The 18,420-nt window shown below is 40.3% G+C and overlaps 2 protein-coding genes across 2 annotated transcripts in view; one reads left to right on the top strand and one right to left on the bottom strand.

Annotated features, from left to right (window-relative positions):
• Positions 1-3,155: 3,155 nt before the first annotated feature.
• On the bottom strand, positions 3,156-4,394 carry LOC121897728 (high choriolytic enzyme 1-like). The gene has a single exon (XM_042412431.1). It carries the CDS (start codon positions 4,041-4,043, stop codon positions 3,258-3,260), a length of 786 nt encoding a protein of 261 aa, XP_042268365.1. The 5' UTR covers positions 4,044-4,394; the 3' UTR covers positions 3,156-3,257.
• A 4,716-nt stretch (positions 4,395-9,110) lies between these two features.
• Positions 9,111-18,420, top strand: part of LOC121902742 (solute carrier organic anion transporter family member 3A1-like) — a 30,176-nt gene continuing 20,866 nt past the window's right edge. The window contains exons 1-2 of the mRNA XM_042420001.1: positions 9,111-9,911; positions 13,014-13,473. Coding sequence (XP_042275935.1) covers positions 9,753-9,911; positions 13,014-13,473 — 619 coding nt within the window. The 5' untranslated portion in view covers positions 9,111-9,752. The remainder of the gene's footprint in view (positions 9,912-13,013; positions 13,474-18,420) is intronic.

Genomic DNA, 18,420 nt, shown 5'->3' with positions numbered 1-18,420 from the left:
TGTAAATGGATGAGCTGGAAGCTGCTGTGAGCACCTTGAATTTTTCTTGTCAGTGTTTCATTTCTGTTTATAGATGAAGGGACTGTATAGGATCAAAGGAAGCCTTGAAAAAAGCTCCAGAAAGAAGGAAACCTGTGAGGGGGGAAATTGCTTTTCCAGGTTCTGGTTTTTGTCCCCTGTCAGATGTTGAGATGTGGACATTCTGGTGAAGATTGGTTGATGTTGCTCACAGGCAACATCTTTTCTGTTAAATAACTTCATGTGTTTAACATTCAGTGTTTGCAAAGTGACATCTACTAGCTGCTCAGCACATCCATAGTCTACATTATATACAGTACACTGTATAGTATAATGTTGTTATCTAATCTTGCACAGTATATGTTGAGGGATAAGAGGGATGAGTTTCTAATTTCCTTCCCTGGTCTCGCAGGGGGATTGTGACCTGTGACCTCCTGTCATCTCCAGACCAAGATATGACAAGACAAAATGAAACATTCATGATCTCAGTAATTGTGCCAAAGCAGATACAAAGAATAATAGAACAACGCAGACAGTGAGAGTGAAATACAACTACAGTACAAACATCAGTTGAAGGTAGGTGACACAGTGCAGTGTATTAGGACATATTAGAGCAACATAATTATAGATGCTTTGATGCCATCTAGTGGTATGATGTCCACATGGAGTACAACACTTCTTAAAGATCCCCCCAGATATGTTTTAAGACATAAAAATACTCTGCTTCAATTAGTAATTTGTGTCTGATGTTGTTTTTCCACAAAAAAGTTCAGTTAGTGAGTAAATAAATCTTATCTACTCCTTCTCCCTCACTGACAAATCCAGAATCTAAGAATATGCAAATATTCTTCATTTTAACAGTTTAACTGCTGGATACAAGATGTCTCCTACTTCACTGTTGAGTCCTTCCTCAGTGTCTGTGCACTGGAGGCTTCACATCACACTTGTGTGAGCTGCATACTGAACCAAGATTGGCTCCCAAAGTTGTGATGTCATAGATCATGCTCGTAGGTACACACCTTTAACTCAGATTTAAGCAGACTCTCCCTCTTCCACAGATGAATGTGAAAACAGCTTTCTGGTGTCAAACTCTGCACATGCATCATTCTGCGCAGTGAAGTTCAAACATCCATGTGAAGTAACAATAAGCAAAACACATTTTTGAGTGGAAGAGGACTTTAAAAAGACGTGAAAATCTAAAATAAAACACTTCTTAAAAGAGGCTTGAATACATTTATGTAAAAATAGACTTAATGTTTAATATTTTCAATTAAAGTCAAGTCAGTTTGGTTCAGTTAATGTTTATGGCTGAGTAGGTTAGTATAGTGCTCAATATAAAGGTTTTACATTCATGATGCATCATTACTGACTCTGATGAACTTATCTGGAGTCTCAGACTCATCCCACCATGTGTGTTCTTGTCAGGTTATCCTGCACTGTATGAGTTAAAGTATAACAACAACACAAAACATAATTGAAGTTTCCAACTTCACAGGTTATGGTAATACAAACATTTGACAAATGGACATCTGTAACATGGTACAACTTGTGTGATATGTGTATTGTGTGGCTTGTTGTAAGGTGCTTTTTGCATGTTTAGTTCTTTCCTTTAAATTACCCCAATTTTTACTGGACTGAATTGAACTGAGTTGAATTGGCACTAATCCTGACTACCATTACTTTCAGTGACCTCTAGAGGGCACTACAGAACATTAAAAAAATCAAACGTGGCTATATTGACATTGATATATTTACATTTAAGGCACTTAGCATATCCAGAGATTGAACTGTAAAAATGAAAATGCCATGCAAATCCTTTTCCTACATTATGTGATCATTGGTAAAGTAATATGATGACAGCAGTTTTGCTATTTTGGTGCTTTTAGTATATCAGAAAAGAGGAAATAGCATATAATTCTCACTATAGTGTGGCCCATTTTATGACAATTGGTCAGATATTTATTTAATCTCATTGTGCATTTTGCTGTTGCACATCGGTCTGGTTGCTAAATTACTGCTGGTTTACAGATCTTTAATATGAGGGGCTTTGATTTGCAGTAGAGTACAGAGTTAGAAGCAGCATTCTGCCTGTCTGCTATGTGTTGGAGGAGGGTCGTCCATATGCATGGCAGAGCCTGTAGAAAATGTCTTTGCTTCATGGCAGAGAATGTTGGCAGGCATGCAGCCGAGGTGAGAGATACCACAGGAAGATGAAAACAGATGGGACGAACATGCAAAGGCTGCCTCTCACTGGGGTAAAGGGCGAAAAAAATCTGATACAACACCACAGTTCATCAAAGGTGCATGAACTAAATATAACGTAAAGTAAGCAATAATTCCCCCACTTCTGCACAACTATGAGCCACATTATGTTAATAAAAAGATCTTTATAGCTCTATCGTCACTTTTGTTACAACAGCAGATGAAGCCCCCCACCTTCACCCACCCACTCACATCACACCCCCACCAGGCTATATGGTGTGAACACCTGTTTCATTGTGGAGCTAAAAAGGACCGGCTCTTCAGATGTCACTTTGAGAGACTGTTAGTGTCTCTGTTTCTTTAGAATAGTTTCCATCATTAGATAAGGTGCCAGCAGGAAGGTTTGTGTGGTTGTTGTGGTCTTCAGGTCCTTGCCTGGCTCTTAGTGTTTGTGCTAATGTTTTTGCATGTGGACACACAAATATATAAAAATGATTAATGGACTGTACTTGTATAGCGCCTTTCTAGTCTTCCGACCACTCAAAGTGCTTTTACACTACGAATCACATTCACCCATTCACACACATTCTTACGCTGAATGGGTACAGGGGCTACCATGCAAGGTCCCAACCTGCCCATCAGAGGAAATCTAATCATTCACAGACTGATGGCACAGCCATCAGGAGCAATTTGGGGTTAAGTATCTTGCCCGAGGACACATCGACATGTAGACTGGAGGAGCCGGGAATCGAACCACCAATCTTCCGATTAGTGGACGACCCATTTTACCTCCTGAGCAATTAACAGAAGAATAATCAGTGATTTTGTACTGACTTTATTACAGACATCTTAAACAACTTTTGGACTTTATCTTATGTTCTATTGTCTGAACATATTGAACGAATATGGAACAAGAACTGAAAGGTTATGATAGCTTTTGAACTCAAAGGGAAAAAATGTGAATTTGTTGCATTTGGCACTGAGCTCATTTGGTTTACTAAATAATATCTTTGGCTGTCAAGGGTTCAGCAGTGTTGTTAGCAGCTGTAGAGCCTGTTGATCCTCTTGATGTCCCACTGGGACATGCCCTTCCTCTGGCCGATCTGGACGTTGGCGTTGGGGATGGGAGTGATGGAGTCCCTGCCGTACTGGATGGAGAAGGCTGTTCTTCCATAGTGCATGATGGAGGAGTAGTCATAAGGAGTGTTCAGGTTGTTGGTGTTCTGCTTGTAGAAGTTGTAGGCCATCCGCGGGTCGATGTTCTCCCAATTGATCCTGACGTAGCTGTCACGGTCGCTCCTGGTCTGCTCGTGCTGGAAGCCCAGAGCGTGGTTGATCTCGTGCTGGATGATGCCGTGGTAGAGGCAGCCCTGCCTGTTGAGAGAGAGCTCCTGTCTGCCTCCTGTTCTTCCCAGAGCTGAGAAACATCCTGCTTTGTTCTCAATGCTGATGTAGTCATACTGGTTCTGACGAGGGACGAAGCGGAGGCAGGTTCTGCTGTGGAAGGCCTTCATGGCGTTCTGGATCTTCTGCCTCTCCCAGCTGGTGAACTGACTGCTTACAGTGAAGGGGATCATCACTTTGCCGTTGGAGCTTTTCCTCCACAAGCAGCTCTGGGACCAGCACGTCATGGCGTTTCTGGTTCTGGGAGCCAGCAGGTCTCCTTCCAGCAGGATCTCATCGGTGGCGTTGTTGGACATCAGAATTCTGGTGCTGATGTCGACAGTGTCGTCATCCTCTTCTTCACTTCCTTCCTCTTGGAGAGGATGTGCCTGAGAGAGGCCGAGCAGCAGCAGCAGCAGCAGGCTGACAGAGGGAGTCATCTTCAGCGTGGGTCTGGTGTCAGTGGAACTTCTGTGGCGAGCTACTCTGGAGAGACTCCTTGAAGCTTGATGTCTGACTCAGTTCAGTCCAGGGTCTTTATACTCTCCTCTACAGGTGTGTCTGCAGGAGGATTATGGGTTGGGGTCCACACTGTTAGGCCTAAATAAACCTCTGAAGTCTGACTCCACAGACAAACCTACTTTTTAAACATCGTTTGTTATCTCTGGCCATTGTGGATGAACATGGCTGAGACATGTTTTGCTAAACATTTTATATCTTCATCAATTTAAGCTAAATAATGTATATTTTTTACTAATCTGAGCTATTCATTTGTATGTATAATTAAATACCCAATTTATTACCTTTATTCAGTTATACCATCAAACATAATAAATAAAAGGCCTGTTAAAGGTTCTATATGTAGAATTTTGAAGCAATTTACATGTATTAATTGTTTTTTATTGCCAATGAGTGAATGAGTAGTAATGTAAAATAAAAAATGACACCTTCCCTGACTTTCTTGGTTGTTTGTAATACCCTGTGGACTGATTTCTATGTGAAGGATCAGGGCTGGATTTTCCTCAAAAAATCCAACAGAAGTGACGTTTTTGCATGCTCCCAAGTGCCTTACTTCTCTCCCACTAATGTCAACAAATGACCGGAATAACCACACAACAAAACAACAAAAACGGTGCTATCCGACTAGACACACCCTGAAGATATTAGCTCTTCAGCTAATGAAACAGCTAGCTGCCTCCATCAACTAATACACATTTCACAACAAAACACCCCTGCAATGACAAGTCGCCCCTCCCAAGCACACACAGCTAAAACAACATTATTTCTTCAACAAAGGAGCAGAAAACAAGCTCCAGAGAGATAGCAGAACATAGCTTGCTGTCTGGATACAGCGTGTTTTTCCCCGTCCACAGCTCACTGAGCCCACCGGTGTTTAGTAAACATGGTTGGTAAAAAAAAAGTTGGCAGTTTGCAGGTCGGGTCCTTGATTGTGCCTTTAATTCATATCTACCACTAATCAGTTTAGAGCTGAAATGATTAATCTATTACTCAATTGACAGAAAAGTAATTGGAAACTTTTAAAATAGGTGATTAATCATTTCATTTTTCAAGCAAAAATGGCAAACATTGTCTCATTTCTGCTTCTTGGTTATGAAGGATAATTGCTGCTTTTCTTGTCCTTATTTGATAGTAAACTCAGTATCTTTTGGTTTTGTAATGTTGGTCAGACAAAACAAGCAATTTGATGACGGGCATTTTTAACTACTTTCTGACAATGTATAGACCAAATGATTAATTGAGAGAATGATTGACAGATGAAGCGATTATAAAAATACTAATTAGTTGCAGCCTTAAATCAGTTTTTTGATATGTTTTATTTCCCTGTTCCTGCATTGATCTGAGGTTTGGACAAATTACTAGGTTCAGTTTAAAACTCCTGGGAGTTGTTTTGCAGCCACTGCTTTGACATTCATCAGCTGTTTGTAATTCTCAGAGAGCTGGTTATTTACATTCTATCATAAATAGACAGTAAAATTCTTTTAGGTCTACCTGATGGAAAATGAGGTCGTAAAAGTCATTGTAATGGTGCTCTTAATTATGGAAATGTCCAGTGAGGTCAAGAGAAGAATGACCCCAAGTCACTATATTACCCACATGACTTATGTGTCTTTTATGTGTTTTATTTTTTTATTTAACGGTGGAGTTTCTTTTAAAAATTATTAACATTATTTATTAAAATTATTTACATTTTATTCTGTATATCTTTATTGACTGGATTTTTAAATTGTGGTGCTGATTCGTTTTTTAGTTGTTTTTTCCCTATGTAAATCATTTTGTAACACTGATTTACCTACTATTATGGTTGGGATAATTTTTTATACAAACTGTAAAATATGTTTGAAGTACCTCTCTCAGTGTATCTTTTTATTTGGTGTTTTTCTTATTTCTTTGAACAATTTGCCACTGACAAAAAAAAAGTTCAGATATTTTCATCATATCTACAAAAAGTTTTTTGTGTGAAATATTCAGTATATATCACATATTGAGAAATCAGAAAAGACATACAGTAAATACAGTATTATATACTGTATATTTTATTGCATAAACAAAAATGAAACCAAAATCTACAAAGTGTATCAAAGGTTTTGTCATTCAAAATAAGCTCTGACATAATCATCTATTTGTTTGGTGTTGGATAAATACATAAATGCATGCATTCTTCTCTCTGTGGACCTTGTGATTAAGAGGCATCCTAAAATAATGTCTTCAGTTGGCTTGCCCTGCATCAGCAGGCACTGTGGTTGATCTTAAATCACCCCGGGTACTCTGAGTGACTCCATGAGAAATGGACGATCTTCCTGCTGAGTCCACAGTTTGGCTGATAGATTGTGCTTCTTCAGATGCTATTGAATTGGTCCTGATGGAGCATCTGAATGGTCCGAAGAATATTGTGAGCCAAAAGCTGTGTGGTAAGTGACCTTGGCACTCAGTGCTCTCTTATTTCACGGTTATGATGGAAGATTTTCACCATGTTTTACTGCTGTCTCTGTGGCGCTCTGTCCCACCACTCTGCTGTCATTTTCATTTCTTCTGCATGACAAACTTCAGCACAGATGAACTTCATAATTCTGATCCCGGATCCTCACCCAAAAAACACTTTTTAAAATTGAAAGTAGGCGTTAGAACTCAAAGTGATAATTTGCATCTTTTACTACATTTTTGAAGGTAAAACATTTGTAAATTCATTTGAAAACAATGTAGTATTAATAGCTGATGGAGCCCTCTGGAGGTGCTGCTGGTCTAATTCAACAATGACATCCATACTACATTTCCTGAAGGCATTAACTTTAAATAGCACAATGGAGAGTTATATTACATCCGCCTGGCTGGCAGTTGCATAGCTTGCACTGTACAAGTAATACCAGCCCTGTGATGGACTTTAAACACTGCAAGAGTTAAGATGTTTTACATACATTGATGGGACAAAAGCATCATAACAGATGTTACCTGTTAACGGTCTTCAGTTCAGTTCAGAGTTTCAATTCTCATTACAGCTATATTATATAAACATTCCCTTTAACGAGACACACACCATCTTCTCATCATTAAATCACTCTAAAGAATAAAATTGTAACACCTAAAGTGTCAAAATATAACAGCTTAACGTTTGAAGTACACATTAAAAATCATAAAATAAATATGGTTGTAGTGGTCCCTGGATATTTGTCCACACTGATACGATTGCACTTCATAGTGAATGTTTTCATGTAGAACATCTACAGCGGTACAATACAGTGGGTTGCTGATGTGTGTAATAGAGTTCTTCTGTGGCAAGTGTTGAATTTTTAACCATCCTGAAGCCAGCTGAGTACACTTCAGTCAAGCATGAAGCTAGATTACCCAAGCCAAAGCTGCTATTACAATAATATAACATAACATCAGCTGCCCATTCCCTTTTGGAAAGTGCCCTATTAGCAACCTTTTACTTAACCAAGTTTATACCCTATAAGACACTTCCATGTGTTACTGTATGTTTTCCCTAGAGATGTGACTTTAGAGGTGACCAACCAAGTGATCCTGTGGTTAGTGTTGTGTCACACTGTGGTGACCCTGGAGAAAAAAATGAACCAAAAACTGTAACTTTTTCCTTTTTTTCCTGCCCTTAGAGGGTCTGTGCATGTTACTGAAGAATAATCTTCATTTATGTGTCCTTCTTATAGATTAAATTGTGCTGCATAAAGCTAAAGCAGCAGGACCATCAGTTCTGGTAAAAATGCATGGCAGTGTACTTATTTTAATTTTGCACTTTTTTCATTGTGATCTTTTTCATCAGATTTGATATGTAATGAGAAGTCAGTGATTGGAATTCTAGACAGACATGAAACAAACTAGCATAATGTAAAAAAGATAAAAGGACAGATTTTAAAAGGTGAAAATAGAGATTTATTTAAAAATACTAAACCCTTAACAATAAAAACTGTCCAGTTTCAGGTTTTTGCAGATGTTTAGGAGAAGGATTTGTGAAAAGAATGACTGTACATCCTGACAACTAGTTAAAAATATGGCTGCATTTGGTGAAAACATGGACTGACACTGAAGCAGAAATAAAGCCATTATAAGCATTAATAGTGTTAATAAATGGGAAATATAATATGAACACATGTATTGATAGAGCAGTAGTACAGGAGGTAATAGAGGGATAACTGCAGACTAAATAATGAAGGTTTTCTCCCATTTTCTGTGTATTATTTTTATTAACATATTATTCATAGCAACATATAAACCACACAGAAATGAATACCAAAATCCAACTTAAATATATACATGCGTGCTTACACACACACACACACACACACACACACACACACACACACACACACACACACACACACACACACACACACACTCCCATCTTCATCTCCCTCTTTCTTTCCTCTTGGTCTGATCTTAAGATCTCGGTCATGTTGAAAACATTTTTCCTCACAGTTCTTAAACCTTCTATGCAACCGAAATGTTGGCAAAGCACCCCAATATGACCAAACAGCAATTCCAGTCACCTCTGACTTAATACATTTAACTATCTGACCGAGAGACTGAGCATCTTCATCCACACCTCCCAGCTCCACATGAATTTTGTTCCATATATTCACACTGGCTTAATATAACCACAATTTTCTAGTACTGCACCTCAGCACTGACAGGTCCACTTACAGAAGCTGTGGGGTCCGATGTCTAACTGCACCTCACCAGAAGGTGATGAAGACTCAGAGACGACAGTGGTGGCCTTCTCTAATTGGGAGATCTCCTGGTGAATTATATGAAAACAACAGTACACTGCAGAACAATAAGAGGTTGGATTTTTGAGGAAACAAGAAGTGTCATAACACAAAATAGTATGAATTTAGTGGCCTGAGACACAAGGATCTCAATATGAAAGCTAGATCCAAATTCATTAAGATCCTTTGGTCCATGTGTGATGGATTATAAATGTGAAATCTGCTGTGAAGCCTAATTAAAAATACACACATGTAAATATTAGAACACAACATTGTTAATGGCCAGGAATTATGTGCTTTGTCATTGTATGTGTCAGTGTGTGCTTATGGGGATCCTTCAGTGACTCCACTGATGAAATGTTGCATTTTTTGTGGCAATGATTGAGCTGAAAGTCTGTAAAGGTAAACTAATGGTGATGTTGTGGGGGGGGGGGACGCAGAGAGATATCACCTCTCTCGTCGTGCTTCGGTCTATTGATGGGAGGAGCATCATAACATTACACCGCCTGTAGGACGCAGAGCTGCGGCTCGGAACCGGGCTGAGAAACGTAAACCAGTCGGTACCGGTCCAGGGTGGAGATGTAACATCCCGGATGTGGGGAAGCGGCGTCTTGTAGTTCTACGTCGGGTATCAGAAGCCGTCATACATATACATGCGTAGCCTACGTATTTAAATGTGATGTAGCGGATACGCGCTGGCTGGACAGGCGGTGGAGAGAGGTCGCTGACGGACTGTGCGTAATGCTGAGTGGACAGCAGTATTTCTAGCTGTATATTCCTGCCTAGACGGGCTATCGACACAGATTGGCACTTCTCCTGCAGTGCAGCTCGTCATCATAACCAGATGCTCTCCGCCGGACCGGACCCGTTCAGTTTCATGCCGTCCAACCCGACCGGAGCCTGAGCCGAAGGATGCAGGTTAAAAGCCAGATCTGCACCGAGCGGAGCAGCACCGACGACCCGGAGCAGGATGACAACCAGAAGAAGACCTCGTGTTTTTCCAACATCAAGATTTTTCTGGTGTCGGAATGTGCGCTCATGTTGGCACAGGGCACCGTGGGCGCTTATCTGGTGAGTTTCAACAAAACACAATGTTGCTCTGAATGATCGTATCTCAGTGTATCTCAGGTAACATGGGGTTAACGCAGCGTCCTTCAAACCAACACCAACACCGGCACAGGCAGGCAGTGAGTAACGATGCGCCGCCGCAGCTGATGCGGTTAATAATCGTATCATTCTGATCACATTAGAAAGATCACATCCTCCAGTGACCATGGGACGCGGTGCTTTCACTGATTGATGAGTAGCTGCGTATTATCCATCAGGCCTATGCACCATCTGCATGACACAAAACGCGTCACAGCAGCCGTAGGCTCCACGTTGTTTGGAGAATGTTATATGCGTATATGGATGGTCTGTTGGAGAGCAGGAGCAGGTTACGAAACACTGGCCAGGAGGTCGATATAACCTGCCGGCTTCGCTATATTCTGCACCTATATGCCTCAATAATGAAGGAGGCCTCTGACACTGGAGGATATAGGCCTACAACATGAAATAGAAAGATGACGCGATCTCCAGCACAACAGAAATAAATTGGATTTTCACAAAAGATCCCTTTATGCCTTTTTCCCTATACAGACTTGTATACAGCCTGCATTGCCAGTGCAGTTTATATCTTGTGTCAGATTTATTTCACCCTAAAAGAGAATGAGCTCTATCCTGTTGATCAAAAGATGAAACTGATTTTATGTATGGAAAATTCAACTTTCATTTCATGCATGCAGAGGCAAGATTGATGCATCTCTCTTTAACAGTAAACCTCTCCGAAGAGTAATGGGAGTAATGACTGCTGTTTATGGTGCGGCCAGTGCCTCAACCACAGCAGCTGCTAATGTATTTCTGTGGTGATACCTACATTAGTCAGAGTTAGCATAACCAAGGCTGTATTAATATGAAGGATGCTGTTGTAATCAGGAGTATTAAATGCCCCATCAAAGCCAATTCTCCTGATAGGTGTCAGCACAGTCTTGATACTATAAATAAATGTAGATTCATAGCAGGATGGGGCTGTGTGTTATTAATGATGAAAGACAGAACACCACTGGATATACTACTATTTGTAAAGTGAAGCTAATTAGAAATGTTTTCTTTCTAGTTTAATCAGAACAACACGGATAAGGAAGGCATGTTGTGAGAGGCAAGGTCAAAGGTCAGAGGCTTGACTCTCTTTTGATCCCTGCCTCGTATAGGTTCAGCTGTTGCTTGTTCATTAAGATGAGAACAACAGCCAAAAGCCTGAATTGTATAGATATACAACTGTGCTGATCTTCAGGATACAGTCATACTGTACACCATCACAGCTCTTTGTTTAGGAAAAAGACACTTGTCATGCAAAAACTGAACATGTTCTTCCATTTTGTTTGCTGTGCTATTGTTTGATAAAGATCACTGCTTGGCAGAAACACCACAGAGTCGGTTTAAATTTTTTGCATGAACCACAGAAGTGCCATAATATTTTGCTTTAAGACTGCAGTGGAACTTCCTCCTTGAAAACAGCACCCAAAACCAAAAGTGCACCTTTAGCAAAACCCTCCACAGACAAAAGCATTGTGGAAGCACTGTCTACCCTCTCTTGTGTTGAATATTTTCTGTCATCATCCTTTTTTTCTCTGTCTCTTTCGAGGTCAGCTGCTTTCTCGGCTCTGATTTTCTCTTTCTTTGTTTCTCATCAACATGGTATGCATTTATTTTCAATGGCACAAGTTAAATTTAACTATAAACTAAACAATTGGAACAGGACAAAGCTATAATAGCTGAAGGTCATCACTATAAGAACAGCAGGACCTGACATTTCTGTTGTCTGTAAACATTGGAGTGGACCAAAATGTCTAAATCTGATATATAAAAGGAAAAAGCATCTGTTCCTCATAACCGCTCAGTGTCAACCCATATATAATTTAATGTTCAGTAAATATAAACTAAATGTCACAAATTGTCAGGCTGTATTATCAGTCAGTTCCACCATGTGTGTAGTGACAGATCTAGGTTAGTGTTCCACACTTGAAACAATAAACCTGTGAAAGCCATCTTCCAATTTTAGAAGTGGATTACAGATTGTTGATCCTTTTATAGAAAGTATTTGGCTGCCAGTTGTCTATCTGTTGGGACTGCTGTCCAGACACCTCTGGTGGTGTTTCAGCAAGGACAGGCCGAGCACAGCATGATTAGGCTGCAGCAATGGTGAATATGATGATACATTGATGATACTTGATACATATCTTTCTGACATTTTTCACATACTGCACAGTGCATACTGTATATGGCAGAGAACACTATACTAGACCACAGTCCATCATTTCAGTCCAGCTATGTTCACAGCTGTCTCCTTGAGGATAAACATAATCCATGTCTTTTTGATAAACATGGAACTTGCAGTACTGGTTTATCCAGAAGCAGTCCTCTTCTACCACAACACCTTTTGGAGGAGCAGTACTGTGTACCATTTGCTTAGGGTGAGTGGTTAATGAAACTTAAAAATAAGTCCTGACCAACACTTAATCAGTCATGTAGAAGATCCACCACACATTTGGTACAAGAAGCCCGTTCATCACTTACAGAGAGCTGAAAAACACAGCTGGTACGATGTGTTTGTGTCCACTGCGTAATTAGAACAGCTGCATGAGGTTTCTTGCCTCAAGCCACACACGTGCACATATCTCAGTCTCTCAGGTTGGCATCAGGCTAGCCTCAGGGATGTTTTGAGAGGAGGAGGAGTTTGGGGATGAAGATGTTGGAAGCAGCCCACCCTGCAGATCAGCTCAGCTACTGTGTGTCACCAACAGGTTGTTGTTGCTGGTTTGAGCTCTGAGGTAGTGGCAGTTCACGGTGTTTCATTACTGGATAACAACTGAAGCCCAATGCCTGACCTTATTATTTTATACATTTAAATGAAATGGAAAATAATAAAATGTATATTTCTGTCAGGTTGAAACAGGTGAGAATAATTACAGCAATTAATAGTATTGAAGCTACATAGAATCAAGTGTGTAAACCTGTTTTAAAAGGTTAGTAGGTTGGCCTGCTGTCACTGGCAGTTGTAAATGGCTGCTAGTTGTAAAAGCACTTTATAACACTTGCTCTCTCTCTCTCTCTCTCTCTCTCTCTCTCCACCAGGTAAGTGTTCTGACCACTCTGGAGAGACGCTTCAACCTCCAAAGTGCCGATGTGGGCGTCATTGCCAGCAGCTTTGAAATCGGCAACCTGGCCCTCATCCTGTTCGTCAGCTACTTTGGCGCCAAGGCCCACCGGCCCCGCCTGATTGGCTGCGGTGGGATCGTCATGGCGTTGGGGGCTTTGCTGTCAGCCCTGCCTGAGTTCCTGACTCATCAGTACGAGTATGAGGCCGGGGACTCGTGGCATGCTGAGGATGGCAGGGATGTCTGCTCCAACATCACCAGGTCAGAAAACCGAGACTCTGGGTTTAAATGTGGCAACCGAGCCAACACCAACATGATGTACCTTCTGCTGATCGGAGCCCAGGTTCTGCTGGGCATCGGAGCCACACCTGTCCAGCCTCTGGGAGTGTCCTACATTGACGACCATGTCCATAGGAAGGACTCCTCACTGTATATAGGTGAGTAGCACTGAGCTACTGCACAGCTGATACAGCAAAGCAGATTGTCTGTATGTTTGACAGGAAACTTAATTTTAACACTGAATCCTTAAGCTGAAACACCACCATAACTGATTTAATCAACAGCTTTTTGCATTTTAGCTCCCATCACTGCTGATGTCAGCTCAGTCATGATATAGTCTACAGTATGGCAATACATGTGTTGTAGATGGGTGGTTGCTGAGTTATTCACCTTTTCAGCAATATATAGATCTAGTTTTATACTTAGCTGAAGGAAATTTTTGAGCAAGCAACACACTAAACTTATTTGGAAACAGAGACTGAACATCAGAAACAGCACCTTACAACATCATAAAGAGTGGCACAATCGCTTACTGATGTGCTTGATGGTTAAGCACATAGTTTAATAGTTTAACATTATAAGAAAAACTCCTATTTGCTTTCTTGCTGACAGTTAGATGAGAAGATCAATACCACTCTCATGTCTGTAAATTAAATATGAAGCCAGATCCAGCAGGAAATTAGCAATTAGCTAGCTATTACCCCCTGCTTCCAGTCTTTGTGCTAAGCTAAGCTAATTGCCTGTCAGTTCTAACTTCATATCTGGCGTACAGACATGAGAGTGGTATCTATCTTCTCATCTAACTATCGCCAAGAATGTGAAAAAGCATATTTCCTGAAATGTCAAACTATTTCTTTCTTCATGTGTGTTGAACAGTGATGCAAATGCTTATCTTAAAAATGAACTGCATCAGTGACTATAAATTATTCTGATCAGTGAAGGGATTTGTAATTTCCGCCTCTATTATTGTTAAGTAGTATCAGTAGTAACAGTTTAAGTGACGAGACCGCTAACCTCGACAGTGGTAGTGGTTTACTCTACATTGGTCTATCATATTGTGATCTTTTTGGGGTCTTTGACAGGACACATGACTGCCGATGTACATATCTTGTCAGGAATGATCTCTTTAGCCCTCTAATATACTGTTATTTAAATCAAATTTTGCATCTTCTGAAAGGCTGTTGAATATGGTGCTGGGTGCAAAGCCAACAGACTCAATGACACCAGATGTCCGTCGTTCCACACCAGCAGATGGAGTGTACGGGTGGGGGTGAAAGAATTTATGCAGTAGATAATATTGACTACAACATCCCAAAAAAAACACTGGCTCTGGTTAAACTGAAATTTACAGCTAATATTCGAGGAAGAGTGTGATTTAGAACTAGTCCCAGAGACAAAACAGCAAACACTAAAGAAGATCCCTGATCCCTGTTTGCTCCCTGAACTAAACAACAACAGCACTGTTTGATTTCTTCAGGCTCTGCATTTAAGGTTCCAGTTAGCAGGAAGTAATACTAAATCTAATGGAATAAGTATCACATCTCCATACAGTATCAATCAAAATAAATGGGATGATTATGTTGCCATAATTGAATGATTGTGATGTTAATCATTCACATGTGCACTAAATGATCAACTCCCCTTAATGATCACAGAGGCTCATTTTAGAATTATAAGATCACAAAGTTATATTAAACTAAAGCTCATTGATGTTACAGTAATCTGTTAGTCCATAATTAATATATCTATATTCTCTAAGCTAAGTGCTGATGTTTTGTGGTGGTACTACATTGAATGTCCCAGAGATCAATTGTCAGTCAGTGTCTCCAGTAATATGTCTTTGTCCATGGGTTTTCAGTTATCCTCTTACCAGGCAGCCAATTTTTGTGCACAAGAACAATAAGAAGGTTACTGTTCTTCAACCCTTTTGATTACAGTCATAACCCTGGTCTCATTTAAAAGGGTAATCTTTAAATTTTACAACCAAAAAGTCAGAATGAGTTAAGTGATGCTGAAACTAATGCCACCAAGGCTAAAGAGGTGGGACAATGTCACTTAACAGGTTAATGGAGCAAGAGTTGATGGCACTATTTTCTTTAACATTTTCAATCACGTTGTGTCCTGCTGCTCACCCACCAACTACCTAACTAGCTATTCTTTTTATTTCAAACAAACCAGAGATGTAAAACACTTTACTACTGGTGTCTCAAAGAGAGCAACCAGATACTAGTATCAGAACAAGTGGAAGCTTCTGTGAACTGCAGCAACCATTTTGGTCAATAGAGTTAGTATTACTATACTGGAATCTACTGACAGTGTTTTGGTGTGTACACATTATGTCTGGTGTCATTGTGGTGCTTATAAACACCTCACATTACAAATGATGCAGTAACACTTTTGCTGTTTTAATTTTTATATTACAAATACATTCAACTGTCCGACTACAAGCACACCAAATTTTTTGTCTTGATTTTGTTCATCATTAGTAACAGCTCTGTATTTAACTTGGTTTTGTCCTGCCCAGATATTTAGCTTGTGGATGGAAATACACAACTAACATGTTTAGTAAATGTTGTGTGTGAGCGGGAAGGCATGAATCCTTCAATACTTGGGCTATTGTTTGTTCTTCTTTGCTGAATAGTGTCATGCACTACTCTGTTTCTAAGTATTTCAGTGACTAATCCATGCCATATGGATATAGATAGATTGACCCAAATTTGGTTGTAGCCCCATTTCCGCAAATTTCCTCTCGGCTCAGTGCTGAGTTTATAGATATTGGGTGCTATGACAAAATAAGGAAGTGAGGATATAGAAGCAGTCTTGTGTCTCCAAATCATATTCATGATTCAGTATTTCCCTGGTTGATTCAAAAGCTTTGGTTGCGCTAGGTGCCCTTGAGCAAAGCATTTTATTCCCAACTTATTCCCAAATGCTCAGTGACCAGCAGCAGAAGTGTGTGGTTATGCTCACAACAGAAACCAAGAGGTCAACACAACACACATTACATCCCGTCTGCCAAAGTTGCCAAGGCAACAGTGCAGAGACCGACACTGAGGCTGTGTGCCATTCCTGTTCCTCTCACCGCTCAGCGACCTGCGAGCAGCAGAGCTCCATCTGGGGAGATGGAGAGGCAGAGAGAGAGAGAGACACTCGTTATTACTAAAGAAAGAAAGTATAGTCTTTTGTGCTCATGATGTTAGTGTGAAGCACAGAAAATCTCACTTGATGATTTATGAAATTCATATTTTCATCTATAAACAGTAATTGATTAACCTTCCTATTTTTAAAGGTGCAGAATATATTGGTGGCAATATATTATTCTCTGACTAATGAGAAATTTTAGTTATTGTTGTTCTGATAATTAGATCCAATAATGTGGAGCCTTTTCCCACAATGACTGCGGTTCTTCTGTGACTGTGAATGGAGACAACAAGTATGTACGCAAGATTGCAATACATGCTGGATACTGTATATTCTACGTTTAATGTGGAACTCTCCAGCCTCATGGTGTCCTCTGGGATTAATGTAAATTGCATTGCTGCCTGTTAAAAAGATAAAATTTGATGATTTCAGCTGACAGTGGAAAAATAAATGTTCAGTCTAAAGGGTTAGCCTTTACTGTCCTCCTCACATTTTTGCAAATACAAGACTAATGCTATTGTAATGTTATCAGTAATTATTGGTTGTTGTTATGTTATATTGGTGCATCTCTGTTTATTGTTGTTCACACTCAGCTGCAAATTTTCCAACTGGATATGACAAGTACTTATTGTATAATAACGTACATGTACATGTGCTGATACATCAGTAATTTAAAGCACAACTGCAGTTTTTGTCAGTCTTTATCAAATATTATTCTGTCCTTCTATCTCTTCTGCTGGTAGAGTCATTGATTTGCCTCTATGGAAAGAACGAAGACACTTACAAATTAAAATACTGTGCTAGTTGCTGGCTACCATGTGGCCAGTTGTACCCCCTCACAGGCTTCTCTCTTAGTCCTTGGCGAGTTGCATTGTCCCTGTTAGTGTCTCAGTGCAGACCTCTTGCAGTGTGAGAAGGCCTGTGGCTGTTCTGTACATGTTTGGATCTGTACAGTCTCTGCCAGCAGCACTCAGTGTGGATGAGAGGAAAGGAGGGAGGGAGGAAGGGATGGAGGAGAGGAAGGAGGGCAAATGAGGCTAGCACAACACCTAACAACCCACCTTACCCTCTGCTTGGCTAGAAACCAACTTGTACTGGATGTCTGATGTTGTATCTATCGTAGAATAATCCAAAGGAATTCACAGCGTTAAGATGCATGATCCAGAAAGTCAAAACATTACTTTAGGAACCAAAATCGCCTCTACATATAAATGTGATTGTGTTTGTCTGTCCCTGTTAGCGCTGTAATGGACTGGATCTGACAGTCAACCAAGGACATTTTCTAACTATAGTCCTTTAAAAAGTAGCACAATTTGTTCCATTTTTCTCAATCTTGAGGGCTATTTAGTTTGGAAATTTGCATACATAGCATTTTGGACAGATACCTCCTGTGTGAGTTGGTATCATGGCCATTGTTGTGTGTCCTGTGCAGCACAGCCTTTGCCAGTCCATAAGGAGCTGTTTCTTTCATAACATCCCCTAAGCTTCTTCCTTTGACACTTACAGATAGTCTATTATTCTTCGCTCCACCACCCCCTCTCTGTTCTCTGTTTTTTTGACAATTCCAGGCTTGTTGATTGTCATGGTTACCTCCTACAATGTAATTGCTGGGCCGTCTGTTGTGGCTTGGTAATTGCATGGAGCCTGCTCTTTATACAGTATGTATCATGCGTACTGTATGTGTTATGTGTTTGTAGTGCTTCTTAGTGTTTCTGCTGCTTCCTTCTCACAGTCTCTAGGCGGTGGCGTTGTTTGACGAGCTTGGCGTGTGAAGACAGTTGCATTGTAAGAAAAACCCCCTGAATTATGCAACGTGACAGAGAAGCAGTTAGGAGTTGTTTAGCAAACATCTAACCAAAATTATTAAATATTAAAGAAGCAGCTCTCTACGGGCTCGCTAACAAACCAGATGACAGACGGAGAGGCTGCTCTGTTGTGGCCACATCTTCACCCCGAACAGATCA

This window comes from Thunnus maccoyii, chromosome 1 (assembly GCF_910596095.1).
Source record: "Thunnus maccoyii chromosome 1, fThuMac1.1, whole genome shotgun sequence".
Lineage (NCBI taxonomy): Eukaryota > Metazoa > Chordata > Actinopteri > Scombriformes > Scombridae > Thunnus > Thunnus maccoyii.
This window is presented reverse-complemented; position numbering and strand designations above follow the sequence as displayed.